The 27,174-nt window shown below is 47.2% G+C and overlaps 1 protein-coding gene and 1 pseudogene across 1 annotated transcript in view; both read left to right on the top strand.

Annotated features, from left to right (window-relative positions):
- Positions 1 to 2,923: 2,923 nt before the first annotated feature.
- Positions 2,924 to 27,174, top strand: part of ADAM19 (ADAM metallopeptidase domain 19) — a 118,561-nt gene continuing 94,310 nt past the window's right edge. The window contains exons 1-3 of the mRNA XM_075541894.1: positions 2,924 to 3,130; positions 8,616 to 8,701; positions 17,280 to 17,350. Of these exons, the coding sequence (XP_075398009.1) occupies positions 3,034 to 3,130; positions 8,616 to 8,701; positions 17,280 to 17,350 (254 nt within the window). The 5' untranslated portion in view covers positions 2,924 to 3,033. The remainder of the gene's footprint in view (positions 3,131 to 8,615; positions 8,702 to 17,279; positions 17,351 to 27,174) is intronic.
- On the top strand, positions 10,848 to 12,076 carry LOC142438905 (proline-rich nuclear receptor coactivator 1 pseudogene; annotated as a pseudogene).

Genomic DNA, 27,174 nt, shown 5'->3' with positions numbered 1-27,174 from the left:
GTGGGTCAGAATCAGCTCGGGGGCAGTGGGTTTGGTTTTAGAGAGGAGCAAACAGTGGGACCTGCCTCACTAGAACTCCTGAATCCGAAATTGGTGCTCTAGCTCTGCCTCCATTTTTCTAACAAATCTGTCCCACATCTGGAGTGGTCAACCCTGCAGAACTGCCTAAGGCACCAGGAGAAACTATTTTTCTTTTGGGGCCCCTTGTCTATGCTTGCCACATACCCATTCTCCATTACCAAACGAATACATGATAATTGTAGAGAATGGAAGAAACAAAAACAGATCTAAAGCAGAAATCTCCACTAAAGCCTACTAAAACAACCACCACCACCAAACCTCCCTTATCCCAAATCTCACCATCCAGAGGTCACTACTGCTAACATTCTAACTCATTTCCTCTGGCCTTTTAAAAATCTTATTTACATCGCTGAGATCATACTGCAAATGTAATGTGGAACCAGGGTTTATTTTTCTTCTCCTTTCTTCCTATTTTAGAACATAAGCTCTTTTTACATATCACTTTAAACGACTGCAAAAAAAAATAATCCATCACACGGGCTCTCCATAATTGATTTAGCTGCGCCTTCACAGTTGGATATTTAGATTGTTTCCCATTTTCACTACTATAAATAACACCACTGTGGACATGCTAGTCCATAAATCTCTGAGCACACTGCAGATTTTTTTCCTCAAAATTATTTTTTAGGACAGTTTCCCAGAAATAGAATTTCTAGTTTAAATGCCATGGATTAAAAAAAAATAAGATTATGCAGAGATGTCGTATTATTCTTTGTAAATAACACATGCATTCTTTACAAACAAGTGGAAATGCTTCCAGGGTGGACCAAAAGCTGCGTCTATGTCTGTTCTTGTGTGTATGTGTAGATTAGGAGGGAATGGGTGGAGGAAACAGGTTTGGGGATTTTTTTTACTGGGGGGCTATTTGTTAATGAAATATTGATCGACTGAATGCCAGCACATGCAAGTGAATCTCAGGTAGGGAGTTTGTATGCCTTTCACAAGTAAGCTCTTTCCTAGAGTCAGTTCGATGTGTTCCCTCGGCAGCTCCGCCTTGGCGCAGCACTTGCACTGCCATTCTCCACACAGCTCCTCACAGATCCTGCTGAGATGGGGCTGGGGTAGCCATTACCCTTCCCAGTTCATTCATCAGAAACAGAGAGAAGTGGCTTAAGCCATCACAGAGCTAATTGGAAAGAATGCTGGGAGTCGAATTCTTATCTCATGGCTCCAGAACATACGACGCGATCCTTAAATACAGCAATGGCAAGAAACATATTTCCCCCTCACCACACAGGAACTCTGATGGCACTGTGGTAACTCATTGGGCTGCAATCCATGAGGTCAGCAGTTCAAGGCCCCATCTGCCCCATGAGAGAAAGATGAGGCTTTCTATTGTCTTGAAAACTCACAAAGGCAGGTCTACCCTTTTCTAGAGGGTTATTATGAGTTGGCATCTACTCAATGGCAGTGAGTTTGGGTTTTGGTATGAGTACCCAATGATTTTGACAGGTCTACCATTCTTTGGGATGCCTTGTCCTGTCAACACACATCTTTTTTATTTATTTATCATCTATCTATCTATCTATCTATTTAACACAACTCTTACTTAGTTAGGCAAATTTGAATTTGAAGAAAGAGGTTTAGTGACAGGAACAGAGAATAAGAAGTCTGGAATCTTGGGTGCCGAGACAAAGGTGTGTCAAAAATTTCTAAGGGATATGTCAAGCCGCAAGCTATTTCTCTCTGATGATCAGTTTCTCCATCTACAAGAGGTATGCTGGAGCAGCCTCTGGAGTTCTGCGAATGCGGGCTTGACTCCAGGATCGGTGCCATCTTGCGCACGTCACTTATCTGGTCTCAGCTTTAGTAGTGCAGTGGCTGTCTGCAAGGTCCACACTTGTAAACCCAGCCACTCTTTGGAGAAGCGAGATGGAGTACTGTACTCTTGCAAACAGTTCAGGCTCAGACTCAGGTAAACAGTCACTGCCATGCGTCAATCCTGACTCCCAATTGTCTCCAAAGGACAAAGTAGAACTATCTCTGAGATCCAAACGTGATTCAGTTCAGTCCATTGCCATTCAGTGGATTCTAACTCATAGTGACCCGGTAGGCAGCCTAAAGGACAAACTGCCTGTGTGAATTTCCAAGGCGATATAACTCTTTACAGGAGTGACAGAAAGCCTCATCTTTCCCCAGCGGAGCAGCTGCTGGTTTCAAAATACTGACCTCGCTGAGATGAGCATCCTCATCCACCAGGGCATCTCGATCAGTGATAGTCATCATGATTGTTTTCTGGTCCCTCTCCCTCCATTTCCTTTCGAAGGCCTCGCTCCCAGGCCTCCCAATGTTTTCCACTAACAGTCCAAGAGCTTTCACAACCAGGCGTTTGTCAGCGCCATTTCCTCTGCCTGGTGCTTGGTTCCCCTCTGGGACTCCTGGCCTTCACCAGCCCCTCCTCCCGGCTGAAGGAATGGCCCCTCCATTTGTGTCCGCCTTAAAAAAAAAAAAAAGGCAGCCCTGATATCTCTTAGCCCATTGTGCCTCACATTACAACACTGTCATTTCTGCTACCAAGGGTGGCGGCCTCTGAGAATGAGTACTGCGTCTCCCAAGGCATCTGCACCCAGTGGACAAAGTATACTGGCCCTTGTGCAGAGGGGTCCAATCGAACCCCTAGAAGGCTCAGTTCCCCGCTTCTCCCTTGGCCGCGCATAAGCAACCTACTTCCCCCACTACACCGCCCCCCACCACAGCTTTAGGGACTCAGTCTGCGTCCCCCCAGCACAGCCCCGAGCTGAACCAGCACAACTCCCTAGGAGTCTTGCTGTCCCCGCCTCTGTCCTCATCCCTTCCCCCTTTCCCTCCGCTGCGTCCGCCCTGAAGGCGGAGCCTGGCGGTCCAGGGATAGGGATCCTGGTGAAGAGGAGCTGGCCGAGGGGGGGTTCTCGGCTGGGGCCAGTCATGGTCAAGGTTGTGTGAGTGCGGAGTACGAGAGGGCTCGCTGCCAACATGTCCGGGGGCTTTGGCGCTGCCCAGTTTTGCCTACTTGCTTTGGCTTTGCCTCTGTTCCCGCCGCTGGCTGCGCACATGCAAGGATGGGCCAGAAGTAAGTGGCGGCCGCCGGGGGTGGGCAGGCGGGTGGGCTGGGTGAGGCGAGGGCTCGGGGCCCTTCCTGCGCGCCCGGCGCCCGGGGTACGGCCTGGCAACTCCGCCGGGCCTGCGTCCCCGCTGGCCCCTTTGTCCCCGCGCTTTGCGCCCCAGGAACCGGCCTCCCCCTGGTTGGCATCCCCCTCTCACTTTCCTCTGTTTTGTTGTTGTGTTTTGGTTTTAAGCCCGCTCCGTCTTCTTCTCCAGCTGCCCTTTCCAGTCTCACGGTCCCACATCACTCAGCCTCTCGGAATCGCTCGCTGTCTCTCTCCGTCTCTCCCTCCTAGCGCCTCTTTCTTTGTCTTCTTTTCTGTCTCTTCTCTTCTAGGGACGAGGTCAGACTGTTCCCCAGCGCTCCTGCCGCCAGACCCAACTGTCCTCTGAACTCTCATTCTGAAAGGGAAACTGAGGCACAGGGCGCTCCCAGCGAGTTCGTGAAAGCTCTAGCTTCCAGGGGAGCCGGGGTCGCCTTGAAAGGGCAGGGAGTCCCTGATGGCAGCGCAGGCACTTTCTCTGTGGTCCGCACTCTGGGAGACGACTCAGTGAGGTAGAGCCGCTGTGGGAAATCTGGACCGCCATGGAAAGAGTTCAATGAGATGACCCGTATCCCCCAAGTCCACATTTGCTGCTAATCTTTGTTGTTGTTGTTTGGATCCGCCTCTCTAATCTTTGCGTGTTCCTATTCATGTATATTGACACCATTGGAACCATGCCACGCATGCTGTTTAGTATTTTTGCATTTCGCATTATCTTGTGGGTATTTTTCACCTTAAATTCTCCCAAAATGTGATCTTAATGGTTTTATAAATGCCACCAGGAGTGCTCTTTTATTCTCCTATCAAATGAAAACGTGGCAAAGACATTCAGCTCATCAACGAGTCAAGGAGCAGGCTAGTTCAAGGAACAGGGTTTTACAGACAGGAAGAAAGAACTGAGATCCTACGACAAGAATACAGAAAAAGTGATAAAGGCCCAGCGAGTGTGTATGTGGGGTGGGGTGGGGTGGGGGAGCAACTCCCTCACAGCTCTCCTGCTGTTTTTCTGGTTGTTACTTTCTGTAAAGCCCCCTGAGACTCAGGAGTAGCGCTCCCTTAGGGTTCTCCAGGCTGGGGCCTGTTGGAAGAAGATTGCCAGGATGCCAAGCTGCCAATGGGTGGATTCAAACAGCGAAAGTCTCTACAAATAGTCAAGCTTTTCACGTCTTGTTTAACCAGTAAGCTCACCCAGGGCCCCTTTTATCTTTCTGCTGTTCTGACAGAAGTCCACACCAACATAGAGCTTCAAAGAGCTCTTCAGGTGTTGTAGTGGGAATGTGCTGGGCTGCTGACCACAAGGGCGGGCGGCAGGTTTAGTCTGAGAAACCCACAGGGGCACTTCTCGTTGGAAACAACTTGATAGCAGTGAGTTTGGTCTGAGTTTTGAACATGTGACTTCATGGGGACTGGGCGTTCTCAGGGACTAGTACATTCTCCATGCCTTTTGCCTTATTTGCAAGTTTGAAGATGTTTTTTCCTTACAATGTAACGTGCTTATCGCACCTTTAGATTCCTGTGAATATTTTGCACACTTAAGTATCATTAGACTTCTTTAAAAATTCTGTTAAATATAATTCCCTTTTGCCTAAAAAAATTGGCCTGCATTAGTGTCACCAGGGCAGAGACTATGCCTGTCTTCCCCCCCCCCCCCATGAATATTAAACGCCATCAGCCTGTCATACTCTTAGAGAATGTTTTGTCACCCATATTTCAGATACCAACAGGGTCACCCATGGTGAACCCATTTTGTTGGTGCTTCCAGATGACAAAGAAAGGCTTGGTAATCTGAAAATTTACCTCAAAAGAGAACATTGTTTGACTCACTCGCTCTGGATAGATCATCATCAGGAGGAATCAATTGCTAGAGGAGGATGTTGTGTTTGGTGAAATGAGACCCAGGGAGGTGGATGGGCCCAATAGTTGCCAAGATGGACTCCCCGTTGGCAATCATGGGGGTGACTTGGGACCAGGTAGTATTTCATTCTGCTGTTTTTCTGTTTCAAAATAGCTACCCACCTCTAGGGCAGTGAGCTTGGACTTCATGGGATCTACCTTTAACACAGTACTTGAAAAAAATCAGAATCCCACTACCTTCCTCTCAGGATCGTAAATATGAAGCAGAAACAGGTGTGGGCAAAGAGGAATGGGTTTGGGTTTTACTTCTTCAATGAGAGGGAGGGATGCCATTTGAGAGAGATTGCCCTGCGACAGGCAGTTTGGGACTTTATAGACATTTTTGTTCTGATGTCAGATCCTTGTTCACCAAACAGCTCACATTCTAGCTTGCATGCGTGCTACATTGACGTTAATTTATTGAAAAACTACTTAAAAATACATATCAAAGCAGTGGTTCTGGTTTTAGGGTTGTAACCAGGTTTAACCCACTCCCAGTAAACTTGACAGGACTATAGAAAGACAATTTTTTAAAAAGAGAGAGAGACATGTGTGTGGAAATTAGGAGGTAAATTAAAAAGTACTGATAAGAGGGTTCCAGTTCATTAATACATGGGTTTATTCCAAATAAAACATGTTTAAACACAACTCTGTGATAGGTGGTTGGCTGAAGACTAGCTCTCTCAGTAAAATGCTTGTCTTGGTCTGGCTAGAGTGCCTTCAGTACAAAGAGTCCTCTTTGTTGCATGGGGGAAAATACAATTTTGAGGTAAAGGGTAATATAGAATTTTTAACAAAACTCAAGTAGACATCTTCCCAAATCACCAAAAGTTTGCAACAAGTTTATGGGAATGTTTGCCCTACATACATCAGCTGTTTTAAATGGATCAAGAGTTGTAAGGAAGACCAGGCAGACCTCAGCGATGAGCCAAGAGAAGCAAGATGGGAAATTCAACGATCAAAAGAACTGGCGGAATCCAGAGGTGGGTGGAGAGTCATCGCGTTATCATTGGTGCAGTAGCTCTAAGCTGGGCTCTCCTTTTTAATTTTAAGCAAACATCTTGGCCTCAGCAAGCTCTTGGCTCAGTGGGTCCAAAAGTGCTGGCCAAAGAAAAGCCCACTCAAAGAGCTGGTCTTTTATCCATCTTTCAGCCAGGCAGAAGAGAGTGAAGGTGCCTTTATGGAATGGCTGGCAAAGGGGAGTCTTGGATTTACCAACTCAGAGAGCACAAGGCCATCACAGCATTGGCTCGGCGGGGCTATTGTGGAATAACCACATGCGAGAGGGAACGGTCATGGCAGAAGCTTATGGGAACTGTTTTTTGGATTCCAGGAGAGTAATCTTTAAAGATTCTCTCAAAGGACGCAGGATGGTCATGGAGACTGATTATGAAGAAATTTTTAAGAAAATTGAAAACTGGTGGGGAAAAGGATATGGAAGTTTCCCCCAGAATGTTTTTGTCATCACTATGCATGGTTCACTCTTAATTGTAACTTTAAAAATTACTTGAGAGTCATAAATATATTTTTACAAACCAATGGAATCACCATGATTTGAATAATACCCTTGGACATTTTTTCAGTTTTACTTCGGAGCCATGCGTACATATTGGAAGAGCCCCATATAGCTCAAGAGCTGCAGTTTGCCAACCCCCATGGTAGAGGAACAAGGAACAAGGGCCGGGCTACAAGAATTTCACTGGGAACCCTAATCTGATTGCCCTGCAGTCCTGATCTTGTCTCTGCAGAGGACTTTTTGTTTCCCATACTCAAAGGACTTTGAAAGGGAACACCATGCCCAAACTGCCATTCAACACGGCTTAAATCAAAGAGCATGGACTTTTTAAGCGGAAGAGTATAGAGATGGAAATCCTGCCTTCAAACTTTACTGCATCTAAATGGAGAATATGGAGCCTTGGTAGAGTGGTTATTGGTTGGGCTGCTAACTGTGCATCAGCAGTTCAAATCCACCAACTGCTCCTGAGAAGAAAGATAGGGCTTTACACTCCCATAAAGAATTACAGTCTCCTAGACTTAAAAGGGCAGTTCTGTCTTAGTCATTGTGGACTCGATGACACAGAGTTGGGAGATTTTGAAGATGACAGAAATGATGAGAAATAGTTGCTTCACATATGTTTGCTTCATAAAGGCTGTTATGGCTGTGCAGCGATATTTTTGACTTCTCATTGCCATTGAGTCGTGACTCATAGTGACACTAGGACAGGGTAGTGGATTTCTGAGACTGTCACTCGATGGGTGTGGAAAGCCCGTCTCTCTCCCTTTCTAATTGCTGACCTTGGGGATTGCTGCCCAGTGTACCCACAAAACCAGGAGGGCTCCTCTGCGGGGACACGTGCACACTCGCTATTTCCGTGCCTTCCAGTCATGTCATTGATGATTAACACTGTCTCCTTTTTGACACATGAAGCAGGCTCAGTGGGAACCCGGCCCATGGGCGGACCTTTAAAATCCCCCCGAGCACACCCACAGGCCTCCATGTTGCGGTCTCTGCTGTGGCCTGCAGGAATCTCACGTGGGCACTTGCAGATGTCTGGTTTGCCTTCCTGCTTCTGCTCCAAACTGCAGCGATCTTTGTAAAACCCAAGACGGAGCACACCTTTTGCTCTGTTTGCAACCTCCAGTGTCTTCCAGGTCTGTTAGGATAAAATGCAGATTCCTTTGGTGAAATACAAGGCCCCGTGTGGTATCAGGTCCTGGGTTGCCTTTCTGACCCCATCTACTAACTTGCCTCATCATTTGATTCCCAGCAGATTTCTGGTCAATGCCCCTCATGTGCTAGCACCACCCACTTGCATACTCCCCTGAGCCAAAATGATCTAACACACCAAGACCGACTAGGAACAAAGACCTGGCAATCTACTTCTGAGAATCAGCCAGTGAAAACCCATAGATCACGGGGCTGGTGCAGGACCAGGCGGAGTTTTGGTCTATCATGCTTATGGTTGTCAGGAGTTGGGGTCAACTTCATGGCAGCTAAGAGCTACCTCAGACTTGCCCTAGTTCCCTCAACAGGCCACGTCCACTTCTGTTCAGGCAGGGCCACCACATTTGTGGGCCCCCCACCTAGAGCACTCAATCCCCAGATCTCTTGTCCCTTCTGATCTTAGTTACCCACGTTTTCTCTGACTATACTTTCTAAATAGCTACCCTTCTCCCTCTATTCTCTTTATTCCATGATTCTGTTTTATTGTCCTCAAGGCACTTGGCACTATCTGAGAAAATGGGTTGATTGTTTTATTAGCCCCACCAGAAGGTAAAGTTCCTGAGTGCTGTTTACCCCCTTCTCCCTATTTGCCTCAGTATTACCCCATACCTTGGAGACTGGCCCATAATAGGTGCCACCAACCACTTAGTCTTTCCAGGCACCCAGCAGATCTTCTAGAGTCCCAGTGTGGAATCCTTCCCACTTGGTAGTGCTTGTCCTAGCAAATGCATGCTTGGCTTCGGTAGGAAGTGGACGGCTGAGATCCCAGTGCTGTGCCTTTGTGTTGGCAGGAGGAAGAGAGGAAGGTAGCCCCCAGCAGGAGCATGAAACGATAATACCGCAGTGGAAGACTACAGAGAACTTCCGGAGAGAAAAGGTAAGGCTCAAACTCTCATCTTCTGCTGTTGGGGTAGGAAGCTTGGGGCCATCGACTCACCTTTCCTGGAAGCCCAGTCAGTCTAGTAGTTATGTTTGGCCTCCTCTGTCCGCTCTGAGAATTTTTTGAGTCCCAGGTGGGATTTTCCTTCCTTATGTGACAAACTTCTAGGGCATTTTCCAGTGCTATGATCTGGGAAACATTTATTAAGGAAAATAAATCACATTGATGCTGACACAAGCAAAATGCAAATGTGATGGCGGTACACAGTCGTCTACCATCAATTGAAATGGATTAAATATTGTAATTGTTATTTTTGCTCTGCATAATGCAGGCTTCAATTTCTTGATGGGATAATGCACTTAGAGCAATGACTATTCAAACCATATTTAATTTTTTTCCTTTATCAGAGGCAGGGTAAGGAGCTGATACTGGGAAATGTAGCATGAAGTGCAATAGGCTGCTTGGACCAGGATATGAGTAGAAAGCGCAGGGTTCTTCACAGGAATCGGGAAACAGACAAAAGATTACCGAATTCTTGTAGACTGGATCTGTGCACATAGGCTATTCTTTGCAGTTTGGGCTTCTGTCCCTCAAGTGACGAATGCATAAGCTGGGGAGGAACTGTAGGATGGGGCGATGTGTACCAGTAATCACTTCTGTGACCTTTCTCCCAAGCCCCCTTTTTTCCTAGGCTTCCTCCTTTTGAACTTTCTTTTTTTTTCCATCTCTGAACCGTGGCTTACAGGGACTAAGAAGTGAGAGAGCTGGAGTGGAGGGTGGCTCCTAGTTCAAAAGCTCTGTGATTCATTAGGCAACACCTTGGAGCAAGATGGCAGGGGAAGCACAAGGTGAGAGCTGTCAGGACAGTCCTCAGCGTGGTTCTCGAGTCTGGAATGCCAAGAAAAAAATGTCTGCCATGTACATATGTAAATATATTTATGATTATGGGGGAAATAGACCTACGTGCATATATTTATAGGTTCAGCAGTAGGGTAGCAGGTGGACATTGGGCCTCCTCACGCACACTTCCTCAATACAATAGCACCTTGCCCAGCTAAACGGTCATTCCATGATATCCACCTTCCCGACATGATCACTGAAGACAGACGTGTGTATAAGCAAATGTGGTAAAGAAAGCTGATGGTGCCCGGTTAAGAAAGCTGATGGTGCCCGGTTATATAGCGTCTGGGGTCTTAAAAGCTTGAAGGCAAACAAGCGGCCATCTAGCTCGGAAGCAACAAAGCCCACAGAGAAGCACACAGCCTAAGCGAATTAAAGGTGTTGAACGGACACCAGGTAGCAGACACCAAGGAACAAAAACCATCATTGTGTGATCACCTTCCTCACATAAATGCTGAAGATGAATGTGTGCATAAGCAAGTGTGGTGAAGAAGGCTGATGGTGCCCGGCTATTGAGAGATACAGTGTCCGGGGACTTAAAGGATTGAAAGTAAACAAGCGGCCATCTAACCCAGAAGCAACAAAGCCCACATGGAAGCAGCACACCAACATGTGTGACTGTGAAGGGCAGAGGGGACCAGATCTCAAACAACAAAGGCGGGGGGGGGGGGGGGGGGGGGGGGGGGAGGGGGCGGAAATCACATCACCGTGAATGAGGGGGAGCGCGTGATGGGGACCCAATGCCCATCTGTAGACAGCTGGACATCCCTTGCAGAGGGATGATGCAGTGGGGAGGAGATGAGTCACTCAGGGGTCAGTGTAGCAACAGTGAAACTCAAAACCTGCCTTTAGTTCTTGAACGCTTCCTCCCCTCCCAATTATCATAATCCCAATTCTACCTTGAGGACCTGGTTAGACCAGAGGATGCACAGCGGTGCAGTAGGGATCTGGAAACACAGGTAATCTAGGACAGATGAACCCCTCAGGACCAGCGGTGGGAGTGGCAACACTGGAAAGGAATGGGGTTATAGAAAGGGAGAACTGATCTTGGGGATCTATGTGTAACTTCCTCTCTGGGAGATGGGCAATGGGAAGGTGGGTGAGGGGAGATCCCGGGCAGTGTAAGATAAGGTAAAATAATTATTTATAAACTATTAAGGGGGAAGGGGGAAGGGGGGAGTGGGGAGGGAGGGGGAGGGCGAGGGAAAAAAAGGAAACCGAGCTGATTCCAGGAACCCAAGTGGAAGGTGAATTTTGAGAATGACGAGGGCAACGAATGTATAAGGGTGCTTTACTCAATTGATGTATGTATGGATTGTGATAAGAGTTGTATGAGCCCCAATAAAAAGATTTATTAAATTAAAAGAAAAAGAAAAAAATGTCCGCAACTCTTGAAGATGAAGCTCGCCTCCCAGCGCTATGACCCTCGTCTCCGTCCCGCAGCGGGAGCCGCTAGTCCTGGGCGGCCGCCTTGCGCCTTTGGGCTTCCCCTCCCACGGCTACTTCGGGGCCCTGCCGCTGGTCACCACGGGCCCCGCCGCCTGTCCCCCGATCCCGGACCCCCGGGCACTGCCCCCGACCCTCTTCCCTCCCTCATTTCTACGGAGGAGATGGTCCCTGCGTCACTCCTCAGCCTCGCGCTCCAGCTTCTCTGACCACCTGCAGCCTCGCCGCGGCGGGGGGCACCCCACGGGCGGCGCCGAAGAAGCGGCGCAAGAAGAAGGTGCGGGCCAGCTCGTCGGGACAACTGCCCAGCCGCTTCCACCAGCACCAGCAGCACCGGCCGAGTCTGGAGGACGCGCGCAGCCCCGTGGGCGGCCAGGGCGGCGCGCACGAGGGCGCGGGCCCCGCCCCGGCCCCTAGGGACGGAACCTGGACTGACAGACGGAACGAGCTCTGTCCTTGGGCCGCTGCGGCCCGCAGCACCCGGCCAACCTTCGCTCAGGAAAGAGGTTTCAAAATCAAAGATGGGAAAATCGGAGAAAATTGTCCGTCCCCACGGCCAGCTTGTTCACGGCATACACTTGTATGAACAACCAAAGACAGACAGAAAAGCAAATACAACTCGCCACTAACCAAGATCACCTCTGCAAGAAGAAATGAAAATAACTTCTGGCAGAATTCTTCCGTTTCATCTGATACAACTCCGAAGCCAGAAAAAAAAGTCTTTTAAAAATACTGAGAACATTAAAAATATGCATTTGAAGAAAGCACTCCTAAGTGAAGTGAGCCAAAAGGAAAATTATGCTGGAGCAGTTTCGTGATCCACCTTCACCTAGCGTTCTCCCAAAACCTCCAAGCCACTGGATGGGAAGCACTGTTGAAAATTCCAACCCAAATAGGGAGCTGATGGCAGTACACTTGAAAACTCTCTTAAAAGTTCCAAGATATGACAAAATAACAATGTATAAATTACCAAGGGCACATGAGGGAGGGGGGAGTGGGAGGGAGGGGAAAAAAAAGAGGACCTGATGCAAAGGGCTTAAGTGGAGAGCAAATGCTTTGAGAATGATTGGGGCAGGGAATGTGCGGATGTGCTTTATGCAATTGATGTATGTATAGGTATGGATTGTGGTAAGAGTTGTATGAGCCCGTAATAAAATGTAAAAAAAGAAAATAGAAAGAAAAAAAAGAAAATGATTAGGGCAAAGAATGTACAGATGTGCTTTATACAATTGATATATGTATATGTATGGATTGTGATAAGAGTTGTATGAGCCCCTAATAAAATGTTTTAAAAAAAACTCAAAAAGAAACCCATTTGGTGCAGGGGTTTAAACATCTGGATGCTAACTGCAATTTGGTGCTAGAAACCCACCACACCACTCCCCAGGACAAAGATGAAGCTGGCTGCTCCCATAAAGATGCGCAGCCTTGGAAATCCCGGTGTGTTTTCCTACACTGTCCTGCAGAGTCACTCTGAATCAGAAGTCTCAACGAATGAGAAGGTGGCTATAGAGTAGAATCAGCAGGTTTATTGGGTAATAGGGACTGCAGGACACAGGGTACTAGCAATTTCAGAAACCTAGGGATTTGGGTGGAGACACTGGGTGAGGCCAATGTGACTTGAACCTGGCTACCACTAAACCAGCGTGAACCACTGTGAAAAAAAAAAAAAAAGATTTCCTGGGAGGCTGAGGGGGAAGGTGGGAAGGTATGGTGGAACTGATATCAAAAAGTACAAAAAGGAAGAAAATGTTTTGAGATGGATTGTGGTAGTGATTGTACACACTTCTTGATATGACTGAACTATTGAATGCTATGATGTATGAATTATGTCCTAATTGAATGGTTTGGAAAAAAGAAAAAAAAAAGTTCAAACTTAAGAGTATAAATTACCAAGGGCACATGAGGGAGAGGGGAGAGGGGAGGGAGGGGAAAAATAAAAAAGAGGACCTGATGCAAAGGGCTTAAGTGGAGAGCGAATGCTTTGAGAATGATTGAGGCGGGGAATGTATGAATGTGCTTTATACAATTGATGTATGTATATGTATGGACTGTGAAAAGAGTTGTATGAGCCCCTAATAAATTGTTTAAAAAAATCACTTGGGGGAGAAAAAAAAAAGAGTTCTGATTTAAGTATGTATCGAAAGCATTTTTTCACAAACCTGATCTGGACAGTTTCAAAGAAAATCAGTACCAAAATGGAAATATACCTTGATGCCATATACAAGTGAAAAAGATGAGTTTAAAAATTGCATAAGCTTGTATTATATTTTATACTTTATAAATATTGTATACCATGTATTATGTGTATATTGTTCATACTTGAGAGGTACATTATAGTTTTGTTATGAAAGTATGTATTTTGCCCTGCCCTAATGGGTAGATGTTTTGTATATATAAATGGAAAAATTTTAAGTGTGTGCTAAGGCACATGGAAGACCAATTTATTTGCACAAGGTACTGAGATTTTTTTTTCAAGAAACAGCTGTCTAATTTCAAGGTGAAGATCTAAATGTGAACAACTTACTAATGCACTACTGAAATTTTCAATCTGTGGCACAATCATTGTGAACATAGAACCCTATGTTTCTCTAAATTAATTTCTGCCTTCTAATCTGTAATTACTGGAACACTTACCATTTTTACCAAACTTAATTTGTTTTTATTTATATGCATTATTCAAACTTAAAATATCTTTAATTTGAATGCCAACAAAATTGGTTGTAATCAAATTTTCAAATAATAATAATTTGCCCCCCCCCCCCCTTTTAACACATTAATGGATGGCTATCTTCCTAGAGCAGGTTATTTTTGGAAAAAAAATCAGAGATCTTGTATATTTCAGCCTATCCGTTATTGCCCAAGGAATGGATCTATCTGATGTTTTTTTTATAGATGGGGGCTACTGGGCATCCTCAGGAAGGGCCTGAGAGACCAAGTGCAGCCAGTTCCTGTTTTTGTTCCTGCCCATTGTCTGCCCAGACCATGGGTTCTTGTCCTCCTGCAATTGAGAGCACCAAGTCTGGCATCCTTAATATCTGCTGAATTCAACAGACGAATGGACGCCAGAGAGTTAACAGTAGAATCTGTGTTTCATGTGGGGCTCTTCTTTGCATTTATGTGATTCATTCATTCGTTTATCAAATATTAAGTCAACATTCCCTGTATACTAGCTTTTGTATGAGATAATAAGGGAAGGCAGGCGCATTCGATCAATTTCCAGTCCCGTCGAGTCCTGAAGCAGAAGAAAGATGGAGCTGTCTGCTCCCACATAGTTTTACAGTCTTAGACACCCAAGGGGGCTCTTCTCCTCTGTCCCATAGTGCCACTATTGAGTCAGAATCGACTCAATGGCAGTGGGCGGTGGGTGGACTTATATACTGTACCTGGTGGTGCAATAAACTAAGTGCTGGGATCCAAATGTAGAGTTTAGTGGTGTGAATCTTCCAGCCACTTCTAGGGAGGAAAATGAGGCAGTCTGTTTTTATAAAGAAGTACAGCCTTGGAAGCCCTGTAGATCTGTTTCACTCTGTACTCTGTGGTCACTGAGGCAGAATTGACTCGATGGCAGTAGTAGGTAGGTTCGGAGCTGAAGATCTGCTTAATTGACCCATAAGGAGAAAGGACATTTAACCCAACCAACCAAATAAGGAACCTGGTGGTATAGTGTGTTGTGTGTTGGGCTGCTAACTGCAAGGTCAAAACTACCTGCCACTATGAGGGAGAACAATGAGGCTACCTACTCTCATAAAGATAGATAGACGCGGAATCCCAGGCGCCGGTTCTTCCCTGCTTTATCCCAGGCGCCGGTTCTTCATGTGTGTGGTCACAGTCACCCACCTACATAGGGATAAGGGACTTGCCACTGTGGCTTTGTTACCATGTTCTCTTTCTCACATGCCATGTGGGTCTGTGTCCCTGGGGCTTAACACGATTGAGCAGAGTGCCTTCTGAACACCCCATGGAAAGTACCTTCCAGAATAGGCGTTGAAGCAGGGAAGTGAATCTTTTAGTGAAACTTATTGGGCAAACAACTCTCTACCCCCTGCCCTAGGGGTTTGAAGTATTCCTTCTTAAGACGAGGTAGGAAGATGAACTAGGCAATGGCCATCATTGCCCAAGAACTGTGGTTAAGACAGTCGGGTCCTAGAGTCCTCGGTGGCTTGAAATGCTCTGCACTTCTCCTCCGAATGCTAATCAGAAGTGGGGTTTGCAGCAAGTCAGAAGGGAGATGGGTTTGGCAGAGGCAAGCCCCACTGAAAGGTAGCCAAGTAGGTAACCCACTTTCTCAGACACATCAGGCTAAGCTGTGAGGTCGGCTTGAACTGGAGGCTTTTGTGGACTAAAGGTTTTATAGTTTCTTGATCTCAAGTCATAAAACTCATACGTATAACCCGCCCCAAGTGATCGAACTTGTTTTAAATATGTTTGTGGTGCTGAGGACAATCTGGAGTTTTTCCTTTTTTAAAAGCTTAACAGTCCTAAGTTGACATCGATGAAGCTTATTAGGATAATACTTTTCTTTTTTTATTCATTTTTCTAATTTGGTTGGAATTTACTGTAATACATAGGTAAAAATGGATAAAAGCCAATTTCTAAAAACATATACTCAATTATAAAAACATGGACCAATACGAAAAAGGAAAGAAAATTAACTCATGATCCCGCTGCCTCAAGAGAACTGTGCTAACACTTTGGTGCACTTTTCCTCTGCCTTTTTCCTTTTCCCAAATTGCACCCCACCACCCCCAGCACAGAGTCAATGTCGACTCACAGCAACCTTGTGTGACAGCGCAGAATTGCTCCAAAGCGTTTCCAGACCTAGCAGACAGCCTCACTTTTCTCCCTTGGAATGGATGGTGGGTTTGAACCACCAACCTTGTGTTTACTAGCCCAATGTGTAACCCCATTGAGCCTCCGGGGCTTCTTTCCAAAAGCCTATTTATATAAAATATGTAAAATACACAGGATTATGTTTTGAAACTCTGTGCTTCGTATTTATTATATACACTTTCTCAAGAATTTTAGTTATTCAAAGTTACCCATTTTTAATGACTATTTAGAGTTCTGTCATATGGACGAATTGTTATTTATTTAACCATTCTGCTATTTTGGGATATTTAGAGTGCTTCCAAGTTTTCATTATTGTAAATAATGAGCACCCTTGTGTATACGCTTTTGCCTGAGCTTCTGCTTGTTCCCTTTGGCTTTACGTTACCGGGTCAAAGAGTGCAAACATTTTAAAGTGGTGGGTCCTTTTCCTAAGAGTTTGCACCCATTTCAGTTCTCCCTGGTTAGCTGTGGCAGCACCTGCTTTATCTGATGCTCTGCTGCATTGTGCTTTGTGGTTGTTTCTTGTTTTACAAAAGCATGACCATCTTTGTTTTTTAGAGGCAGGGAGGCAGGGGCTGGATGCACGCCATGCTTCTCCTGCCGATGGCTGCTTGGTTGACACCTCGCATAACCTATTCTGAGGATGTAGCCACTTTGGCCAGCCGGTCCTCTCTTGCATGTAAAATGTTTCTTGAGCCCTTCGTTTGAGATGTTCTGTGTTGTTTCCTCTGAAAGAGTTGGGGGTTTTCCAAGCCAGGGAGGAAATAAAATAAGGTCACGATGCAGAGACAAGAGCCTGTGATTTTATGAGACCAGAGCTAAACATGTCCAGGCAGGGAGATAAATGCTTTATGTGCATTATCCATTTACTGCTCCCGAGATCTCTAAGGTTGACCATTATCATTCTCTCGGCATTATACAGGAGAAAGACGGGGCTTTCAACTCCCGGAAACAGTATAGTCTCAGAAACTCCCTGTCGTGTAGGGTCACTGTGAGGTGGCTATGGCTCAATGGCAGTGAGTTTTCGTTGTTGTTCTGGACTATAAACCAGGAGACCAAGATGTTGGGAGTTTCCATCAGAACCTGGAGTTCCAGGAGTTCAGCCTCGGACTCCACACAACACTGATTGTCTAAGAGCATGGTTTCCCTTCATCAGACTGGCAGGCAGACAGACGGACAGACAGACAGACAGACACGCACTGTATATCATCCCTGAGCTTCTTTCCTTTGTCTTCCAGGAGAGGCCAGGTCGGGGAAAGGGGAGCTGGCTGGCTGGGCTTCATGTTTGGGCTGGAAACGCAGCTGACTCTTTCTCGCCCATTTCCTGGGGCCAGCGTCAGCACTGTGCCTTGACCCTACTGGGTGGGGACTGACCTTTTTTCCCTCTGATTTCTAGCACCCTCGTAAGGCTGAGCTCAGAGTGATGGCGGAGGGGAGAGAACTGCTCCTGGACCTGGAGAAGAATGAGTAAGTGGATTCCTCCTTTGTCTAAAATGAACAATGAACTGCTGTGGTCTCATGTCAAATGCCGGATGCAGGTGTCACTTTTGTGGAAGGAAGCAGTTTGCAGAGTGACCCTAATTTCGGTGTCCTTGGGCTTAGGGGAGGAGCATTTTGCAAAAACACTGTCTCTTGGATTGCTGGTGAAATTAGCATGTAGCATCATAAGAAATTTCCTTCAGCTGTGTTTCTAGAACCTTAGAACTTCCTCAGGCCTGCAGGGCTAATTGTGTGTGTGTGTGTGTGTGTGTGTGTGTGTGTGTGTGTGTGAGAGAGAGAGAGAGAGAGAGAGAGAGAGAGAAAGAGAGAGAGAGAGAGAGAGAGAGAGAGAGAGAGAGAGAGAGAGAGAGAGGAAATTAAGGGAGGGATGGACTGAGGCAGCTGGGCAGCTGTCTTCCTAGCTGCATGGTAGTGAAGGGGGTGAGAGGCAAATCACTCTGAAGAGAGAGACCAGGCAGAGTGTGTTGGGGTTTGGAACCCCGGACCTGGGCTGCTCCATTTGTCTTGGGTTAGCTGGCTGGGAGACTCCATCACTAAGAACATTGTCAGCAGTCTCCTGATTGCTGGGCCTGTTTCCTCCTCTTTCCTAACCGCGTTCGTCTTGGGTGGCAGCCTGGCTCCAATGTGTGCCCGCACTGATTCGCCACCAGGCACCGCTGTACCTTGATTCCCATTACTGAGCAGGTGTGCAGGCACAGCGCATGGCTACCTCGGTTTCTTGTTCTGGAGTTGCTCCCAATTTGTTTGGCCTCTGAAGGTCCCTTTGTCCTGGCCAGGGGGACTCTGAAGTCCTTTGGTATTCCCCCCCCCCCCACCCTCTCCCATGGTCCTACTTTCCTCTGGCTACACAGACATCACAGATAAGGCTTTTGTGGCTTGGAGAGCCGCCCGTCTCCTCTTGACAGCTTCGGGAACCTCTGGAAGCAGATGAGTAATAGAATACATCACTGCCAGGAAAGGGATGCATGAGAGCCTCTCCATATCCAGAAGGGATGGAATGGCTGCACGGCTGGGCTGGGAAGAGAGCATATAAATTACTCCAAATTTGGGCTTTTCAGACACTTGCAAAGGAGAGTGGGCGTGTCTTCAGTGTGTCAGGGCAACTCAAGAGTATGTACAGGAATGATCTTCATCTGTGCCTTCCCTCTGCTTCCGGTATGTGACTGCCAGATAGCTGGGGCGTGCTGTCTGTCCTCGGCTGGCTGGTCTCCTCCTGTGAGGAGCGCCAGCCCAGCAATCTACTCCACCTTCCCTGGAACAGACCTGACCAGCTGGATCCCCAGATGGTGTCGGCTGTCCTAGCCCCAATTCTCTCCGGGGGCTGCCTTTCTCTCATCCGAAGAGGGGCTGTTTTTGACAGCTGCCCAGGGCCTCCTTCCGTTTCTCCTGGCCCCAGCCCTGTCCTATGTGCAGCCAATGACCCTTAAATTTCCTTAGGTTTCCTAAGTGGTGGTGCTGATAAAACCAAGCAACCAACCAACCAATTGCCATCAAGTTGACTCTGACTCATAAAGACTCTATAGAACTGTCTGAGGCTGTACATCTTCACTGGAGTAGAAACACTCATCTTTTTCCTGCCGAGAGGAACAAGAGTGGGGTTGAACTGCTGACCTTGTGATTAGCAGGCCAGCACATAACAACCCTTTTGCATCCCCAGGGCCCCAGTGTTGATACTGTGGGCAAATCCTGCAGGAATTGGGCAGACCAGATAGCATGCCTCAGACTTGAGTTGTGATCCCTGCCTCTTAGTTTGGAAACTTTGTAAGCATTTCTCAGGAGTTAAACTGAAGATCGCTCACATCGGAGGCATCTCTCATGTGAAGATGTAGATAGACATTGTGACTCAGAGGGGCAAACAGCTCAGGCATCACTGTGGGTGAGAGACTTGAGTTGGAGATTCCAGACGGACTTTGAAAGAAAGGCCTGTGGCGGCTTTAAAGAGGCAGCCATTGGGAACCCAGTGGAGTACAGGTCTTGTCAGAGCTGAAGCCACAAGTGGTGTAAGGCCACCCAGCACGTCTGTCACAGAGCTGGGACCAAGATCCTCTGTGCTTGTGACCGGGTATGAGATCACAGAGACCCACAATAGCTGTGGGGCGTTGAGCAGCTAGAGGAATCTTCTGGAATTTGGCCGATCTGCAGGGAAAAGGTGTGCTGATTCGTAAACGAAAGGTGTGCTTTCATAAAGGAAAGGTCTGCTTCGTACGGATTCACAGCCCTGGGAGCCGTATACTGCTCCTTCCTAGAGCGTCAGAATAGCATCGCAATGAGTCAGAATGGGTTTGGTTCGGCGTTCTGTCTGTAAAGGGAGGTTAGCAGCGCTAACCTCTTGGGTGGCATGGGGTGGGTGCACGCTGAGAGCGGGCGCTGTGGAGATGCGGAGGTTTCTGACAAGAACGGTGGGTGCGGATCTGTTGTCTGCAGCTCTGCATGGCGAGCAGTGCGGAGCTGGAAGTGGCTCCTGGCCTTGCTCTCCGGGTTGTCAGGAGGCAGGAGGCTTCACAGAAATGGAAGCGGCAGAGCCAAGCAAGATGACCTCATCAGGTATCCCCTGGGGGATGGCTTCCTGCTATTTTCATCCAAATTGGGCTTTTTGTTTTTGGACATGTGTTACCAAGCGGAACTCCAACTGCACACGACTTCCTAGTGTGTTTATTTCCCAAAGCCTCTCATTCATGATACGTGGGAGACCAGATGCCAAACAGCGTGGGGGAGGGAAGATCCTTTCTTGAGTTTTCAGATGGTTGTGTTCAAGTTGTAATACTCCCATGGTACTTGGGGGAGGGAGCTAGGCTCAGCTCTGAGTGATTTTCCAGGCTCTGGTTGTCATCTCCTGGATGGGTTCGTGGACCCTTCTTTCATCTAGGGTACTGCACCAGGGAGGACAGAGCTGCCAGTCAAACAGTTCTGGCTTTGTAGAAGGGGTCCTGGAGGCACAGTAGGTTAGGTGTAGGGTTACTAGGCACAAGATCAGAGGTTCAAACCTGCCAGCTGCTACTTGAGAGAAGTGAGGCCGTCTCCCACTGTAAAGATTTACCAGCTTGAAAATTCTAAGGAGCCGTTCTGTAGGGTCACTCTGAGTTGGAATTGCCTTGTTGGCAGCAAACCTTGCTAGGGCTTCTACTGTGGAGTGGGGAGGTGCAGACAGTAAATAAACAAAGGGCATGGTGTGTCAGATGACAAAGGTGGTGGAAGTGAGGCAGGGAGGGATGCTAGGAACCCAGAGGAAATCATCCAGAGGAAAACTGCAAGCAAGCAGTGTGCCTAAAAACCACACCGAACTGCTAAACCCACGTCTTGGAAGGAAGGGGCAGGTTGAGCGCACTACCCTCGATTTACAGGTGTATTCCAGCAAACCTAGGTGCCAAGCATGCTCGGTCAAAATGCCCACAGGTCAGGCAGAGAAGAGGGGCTGCCCGCCAAAGACCACTGCAAGCGTTTGAGACATCTGCTTAGAAATCCTGCCCTCTGGTCCCAGAGGCCCTAGCACGCAGAAGCTATCTTGGAGAACAACTGCTGTGTCCCCTTTTAACACAGCCCCACCTACTCCAGGGACCCTCCCCCCCATTTTAACCAATGTGTATCCATTCGCTTCCACCTTTTGGGAAGCTAAAACATCCTGAACCCTCCCCCCACCCCCTAATTCTGAAGCGATGTGGGCAGGGACATTGTCAGGCCCTTCTTGGCGCCACCAGCTGGCTCTCCTCTCCAGCCACAAGTCGCTCACGTGGAGACTCCGTGCCTGTGCTGGTCTTTCTTGGGCGGTAGAAGCCAAGAACCCTCCTTTGTAGGGTTGGCTGGGCTTCCCCCAGCGACAGAAGATACAGAGGGTGTGGGGGAAGTGCCCTTTTGGAAAGGTAGTTAGGGAAGGCTTTGGGGGTGGGTGGCAACCTGAAGGAGATGAAGGAGGGAGGTATGAGGCGCCTCTGGAGATGGCAATTCCAAGGAGAGCGAACAGCCCCGTGCAAAGACCCTAGTAGCTTAGGAAGGGTCCTGCCTTCCATCCGATTCTCAGGCCTCCCAGGAGCTGTGGGGGAGGGCTTCGAGACTCTGAGGGCCGGGAGAGGACAACTCTCATTTCTCTTTCAGCATCCTGAGGTGTCTGGCCTTCTCCTTATCAAATCAAAGTCTGTGTGCTAATGCACAGCCCAGAATAGCAGTGAGCAGGCCCTTAATGGAATTCACACATGGAGAGATTGCCAAGAATGGCCAGGACGGAGCAGCACAGGGGACGGGCAAGCTGAGCTTCGGCTCCTCCTGCAGCGATGCCTCCTCCCTCCCCGCCCCCCGCTCCCCCACACACTGTGTCTTAGTTTTGTAGCAGGGCAGCCTTTTTTTTTCTTGTTTTTCCCTCCTGCTGTGAAGCTACTTGCAATGAGCGGACAACATTTTCTTGAGACATTGAGTAACATCGTAGGGAGAATCTGAGCACAGTGTTCATGTCGTACAGTCCTGAGTTCCAGTCCTGACTGCCCCTTGCTCGCTGCTTGCCTTCTTCACTTCTCAGTTTTCTCCTCGGGGCCAATCACGATGGTCATTTGGAGGATGCACTGAGAGCGGAGGCATACAAAGCGCCTCGCATTGTGCCTGGTTTGTATACTATTCTCAGTGGATGGCAACAATAATTTCTCATTCGTCATGTTTTAATTACACAAGCAATCCGGGCTTATTGTAAGACATGTAACAGCCCCAAGGAGAATATGCTCTGAATTGGTAGCCACACCTGGACTTGTTTATGTGTAGAGAACACACACAAGAGCATTCACTCTCCTTTTTAAAAATTTTTATTACTGATCATTTCATTGGGGGTTCTTACAGATTTTTTAAATCGTTGTATTAGGGGCTCATACAACTCTGATCACAATCCATACATACATCAGTTGTGTAAAGCACATCTGTACATTCATTGCCCTCGTCATTCTCAAAACATTTGCTCTCCACTTAAGCCCCTGGCATCAGCTCCTCATTTTCCCCCTCCCTCCCCGATCCCCTCTCCCTCATGAACCCTTGATAATTTATAAATTATTATTTTGTCATATCTTCCCCTGTCCGACGTCTCCCTTCACCCACTTTTCTGTTGTCCGCCCTCCAGGGAGAGGTCACATGTAGATCCTTGTAATTGGTTCCCCCTTTCCAACCCACTCACCCTCTACCCTCCCGGTATCGCCACTCTCACCACTGGTCCTGAAGGGATCATCCGTGCTGGATTCCCTGCGTTTCTAGTTCCTATCTGTACCAGTGTACATCCTCTGGTTTAGCCATATTTGTAAGGTAGAATTGGGATCATGATAGTGGGGAAGGAGGAAGCATTTAGGAACTAGAGGAAAGTTGTATGTTTCATCGTTGCTACATCGCACCCTGACTGGCCCGTCTCCTCCCTGAGACTCTTCTATAAGGGGATGTCCTATGGCCTACAAATGGGCTTTGGGTCTCCACTCTGCACTCCCCCCCTCATTCACTATGATATGATTTTGTTCTGATGATGCCTGATACCTGATCCCTTCAACACCTCGTGATCACACAGGTTGGTGTGCTTGCTTCTTCCATGTGGGCTTTGGGGGCTTTGTTGCTTCTGTGCTAGATGGCTGCTTGTTTACCTTCAAGCCTTTAGATCCCGGATACTATATCTTTTGATAGCCGGGCACCATCAGCTTTCTTCGCCACATTTGCTTATGCACCCACTTGTCTTCAGCAATTGTATCATGGAGGTGAGCACACCATGATATGATTTTTTGTTCTTTGATGCCTGATAACTGATCCCTTCGGTACCTTGTGATCACACAGGCTGGTGTGCTTCTTCCATGTGGGCTTTGTTGCTTCTGAGCTGGATGGCCGCTTGTTTACCTTCAAGCCTTTAAGACCCCAGATGCTATATCTTTTGATAGCCGGGCACCATCAGCTTTCTTTACCATATTTGCTTATTCACCTGCTTTGTCTTCAGTGGTTGTGTCAGGAAGGTGAGCATCATAGAGTGCCAATTTAATAGAAGAAAGTATTCTTGCATTGAGGGAGTACTTGAGTCGAGGCCCAATGTCCTTCTGGTACCTTAATACTAAACCTATATTATATACACATAGATCTATTTCCCCATCCTCATATATAAATATATTTGCATAGGTACATGCTTTTATCTAGACCTCTATAAAAGCCCTTTGCCTCCTAGCGCTTTCCTCTATTTCCTTTGACTTTCCTCTTGTCCCATTATCATGCTCAGTCTTAATTTGGGTTTCAGTAATTCCTCTTGGTTACATTACCCTTGATCATGCCCTACCAGGCCTCCTACACCCTCCTCACCACCAATTTGGATCACTTGTTGTTCCCTTGTCCCTGGGTTTATTAGCATCACTACCTTTCCCCCAACCACCCCCTCTCCCATGTCCTCCCGGAACTGTTGGTCCCATTGTTTTCTCTTCCAGATTGTTAATCCAGCATATTTTATTTAGACAGACCTGGGCTCTTACAGCTCTTATAACAATTCATAAATCAATTTTATCAAGCACCCTTGTATATATGTTGCCATCATCATTTTAAAAACTTTTTCTTTCTACTTTAGTCCTTGGTATCAGCTCCTCTTTTTTCCACTCTCTCTCCCACCCTCCCACCCTTTAGAATACTTGAACAATTATATATTATTGTTATTTTTGTAACTTATGTCATCCGCCGTCTCCCTCACTCACATTTCTGTTATGAGTCCCCCTGGGTGGGTGTTATATATCTATCACTGTAATCAGTTCCCTGTTTCTCACCCCCCCAACCTCCTCCTACCTTCATGGCGTCCCTACTCCTACTACTGTTCCTGAGGGAGTGATCTTTCCTTGACTCCGTGTGTTGAGAGCAGAGCATTCTCTTCTTGTTGTTTTTTTTTTCCTTCAAATCATTTTATTGGAGGCTCATACAACTCTTATCACAATCCATACATCCATCCATTGTTTCAAGCACATCTGTACATTTGTTGCCATCATCATTCTCAAAACATTTGCTTTCTCCTTGAGCCCTTGGTATCAGCTCCTTATTTCCCCCCTCCCTCCTCATCTCCCCCTTCCTCATGAACACTTGATAATTTAGAAATTATTGTTATTTTGTCATATCTTACACTTTCTGATGCCTCCCTTCACCTATTTTTTTGGTTGTCTGACCCCTAGGGAGGGGGTTACATGTAGATCCTTGTAGTCAGTTTCCTCTTTCTACCCCACCTTCCCTTGTCCCTCCCGGTTTTACCAGTGGTCCTAAGGGGTTCATTTGTCCAGGATTCCCTGTGTTTCCACTACCTATCTGTACCAGTGTACATCCTCTGGTTTAGCCGGATTTGTAAGGTAGAACTGGGATCATGATAGTGGTGGGGGAGAAAGCATTTAAGAACTAGAGGAAAGTTGTATGCTTTATCGTTGCTACACTGCACCCTGACTGACTCTTCTCCTCCCCATGACCCTTCCGTAAGGGGATGCCCAGTTGTCTACAGATGGGTTTTGGGTCCTCTCCACACTCCCCCTCATTCACAATGATAGGATTTTTGGTTCTTTGATGAGCATTCTCTTTATTCGCATTCATATATACACTAATTTGTAGGCACTGGGCCGTAGCTCATGTTGGTAACAACATAGTTGATAAACACTGATTAACTGCACCTTTTCACTGTATTTGGCAGTGGCAGAGGGGAGCCTGTGCTTTTGATTGAGGCAGTGTGATACAGTGAGGAGGGCACTGAGCTCGGAGGCAAACCGTATGGAGTTCATAAACAAGCCACTCGCTTCTCCTGGACCAAAATGTTCTTATCTGTCCAATGGGGATTTTGACCCAGTTGGACTCTAAGAGCCCTTTCTCTGTTATTTATAGAACTCTGTGTAGGCAGAAAAATGGAATAAAACAAAACAAAAAGTCCTTACTGAGTTGTCTTATTTAAAGTTATCAACTTTATCTCTTTATAGTCCTATTTATCCTTCAGAATGGTGACACAGAACCCACAGAGAAAATTCATGACTAAAGGGTTTATTAAGGAAGTGACTAAATTGTAATGGCATTGGACTGGGCCATCAGGATGTGCCGCAAAGTTCTTCCAGGTCTGCTAATAAAGGTCCTAATGGACACCCTCCTCCAGTAAGCCTCCGCCCGAAGGCACTCAGCTCACTTCTGTGGCTCAGCAAGCCCAGTTTCCCCAATTAAGTGCTCAGAGGCACCTCACTCAGTAACCAACCTTCTGCACAAAAGCACTCAGTTTTATTAGTTCTGTGCGTTGGGAAGTCCATCACTCGGTACCACGCTCTGGCTCCTGGCTCTTCTGCCTCTCCTCTGGGTCTAGGGAGGTTCCCTGCACAAGGATCCCAGGTACACAGCATGCCTTCCACTTCTGGCTCTTGCTGATAGTAAGAATCCCTCCTTCTGCTTCTCTGAGGTCTCATGTTCTACAAAGCAGTGAATCCTACTACAATTACTCACAGGCAAATCCTATTAGTATCTTCACACACCTTCTTACCAGACCCAGGCAGGGCAAGGTCATTTGATGGGCCTTGGAAACGTTGGCTAGAAGAACCACTTTACATAATTCCCTGCTCCTGCAGATGCCTGATGCTCTCCTCCCTGGAGATTCAGGGAAATGGCTGCCGGCACAAGGAATGCTGTGAGCTGCTAGCTCTGGACACACTGGCTCAGACAACATAACACCGGAGATGGGAGATGACAGGGCAGAAATTGTAGGTTGCTATTTCTACCACCCCAGTTTTGTGGAGGCATAACTCCACCGTCATTTTCCCCTCTATGTAATTTGCTGCATGCTTTGAGGACTGCCTCTTTAGCTCATGAGTCACACATGACCATAAACCGTTTGCTGTAATCAACTGAAATCTGCCTTAACGATGGATATCGAGGGAGATGGCATCTCTGAGTGCCCTGGCTCCCTCTCCTTCCCCTTCTTCACTCATGCCTAAGAGCTGATGACCCAGCACCCAGGAGTCTCTGGGGACTGCGTGGTAGAACACAGGATGCCTGGCTACTCAAAAGGCACCTTCAACAGCAAAGGAGAAGCTGTACGGGCACTCTGCCCAGAGGACCTTTGGCCGCATGCTTTTCTCTGCTAGTCCCTTAAGCAGCCCTGGTGCCCTCATCTCCTCACCATCCCATCTTTCCTCAAGTCCAAAGAATGATAAGATTTAGACTTTGACTCGAGAAAGGACAAGGAGCCCCTTGGTCTTGGCCCCAGTCATTGTACTCCCTCCCGGGGAGCTAAAGATAGATCCTGTTTGAGAGATATTTTTTTTTTGTAGAAAAGTAATTCATAAGAATGGGTATTTGTTTTGTTTTCTGTGTATTATATTTGCTTCAGAACCTCCTGGGACGTAGTCATTGTCAAGGAAGAATTTGAGTATTTCGAGGTTGACTGGTTATCATATCACTACTTTTGACTGTAATCTCTTCATATAGAGTAGAACCCTGCTCCACTAAGTTTTCAGAAGCTGATATTTTGGCCATCCATGGCCAGGATGTCCCCCGAGGAACTCCCGACCCTTTGATTGGCAGCTGAGCACACTGTTTGGACCGTGCGGGGAATCCACCCCAGAGAAAGGGCTTTGCTGTGGTTGCCCTAGAAGTTAGTCTGCTACCTGGAAAATTTGCAGTGGTTGTTTGCTCGTGGAACTGCTTCCTCCTGACAATACGTCCGCCTGATGTGAGACCCCTCACGTCTAAGGAGCATTCTTACTTCACTTGTTCTAAGACAGATTGGTTCGTGCCACTGTCAGCCTCCGATCCAGGGAATGTTCTTTATCAACATCCTAACGCCAAGGCATCACCGGGCCATC

The sequence above is a fragment of the Tenrec ecaudatus genome, chromosome 2, assembly GCF_050624435.1.
Source record: "Tenrec ecaudatus isolate mTenEca1 chromosome 2, mTenEca1.hap1, whole genome shotgun sequence".
NCBI lineage: Eukaryota > Metazoa > Chordata > Mammalia > Afrosoricida > Tenrecidae > Tenrec > Tenrec ecaudatus.
Note: the sequence above shows the minus strand (reverse complement) of the source record. Positions and strands in the feature narration are given on the sequence as shown.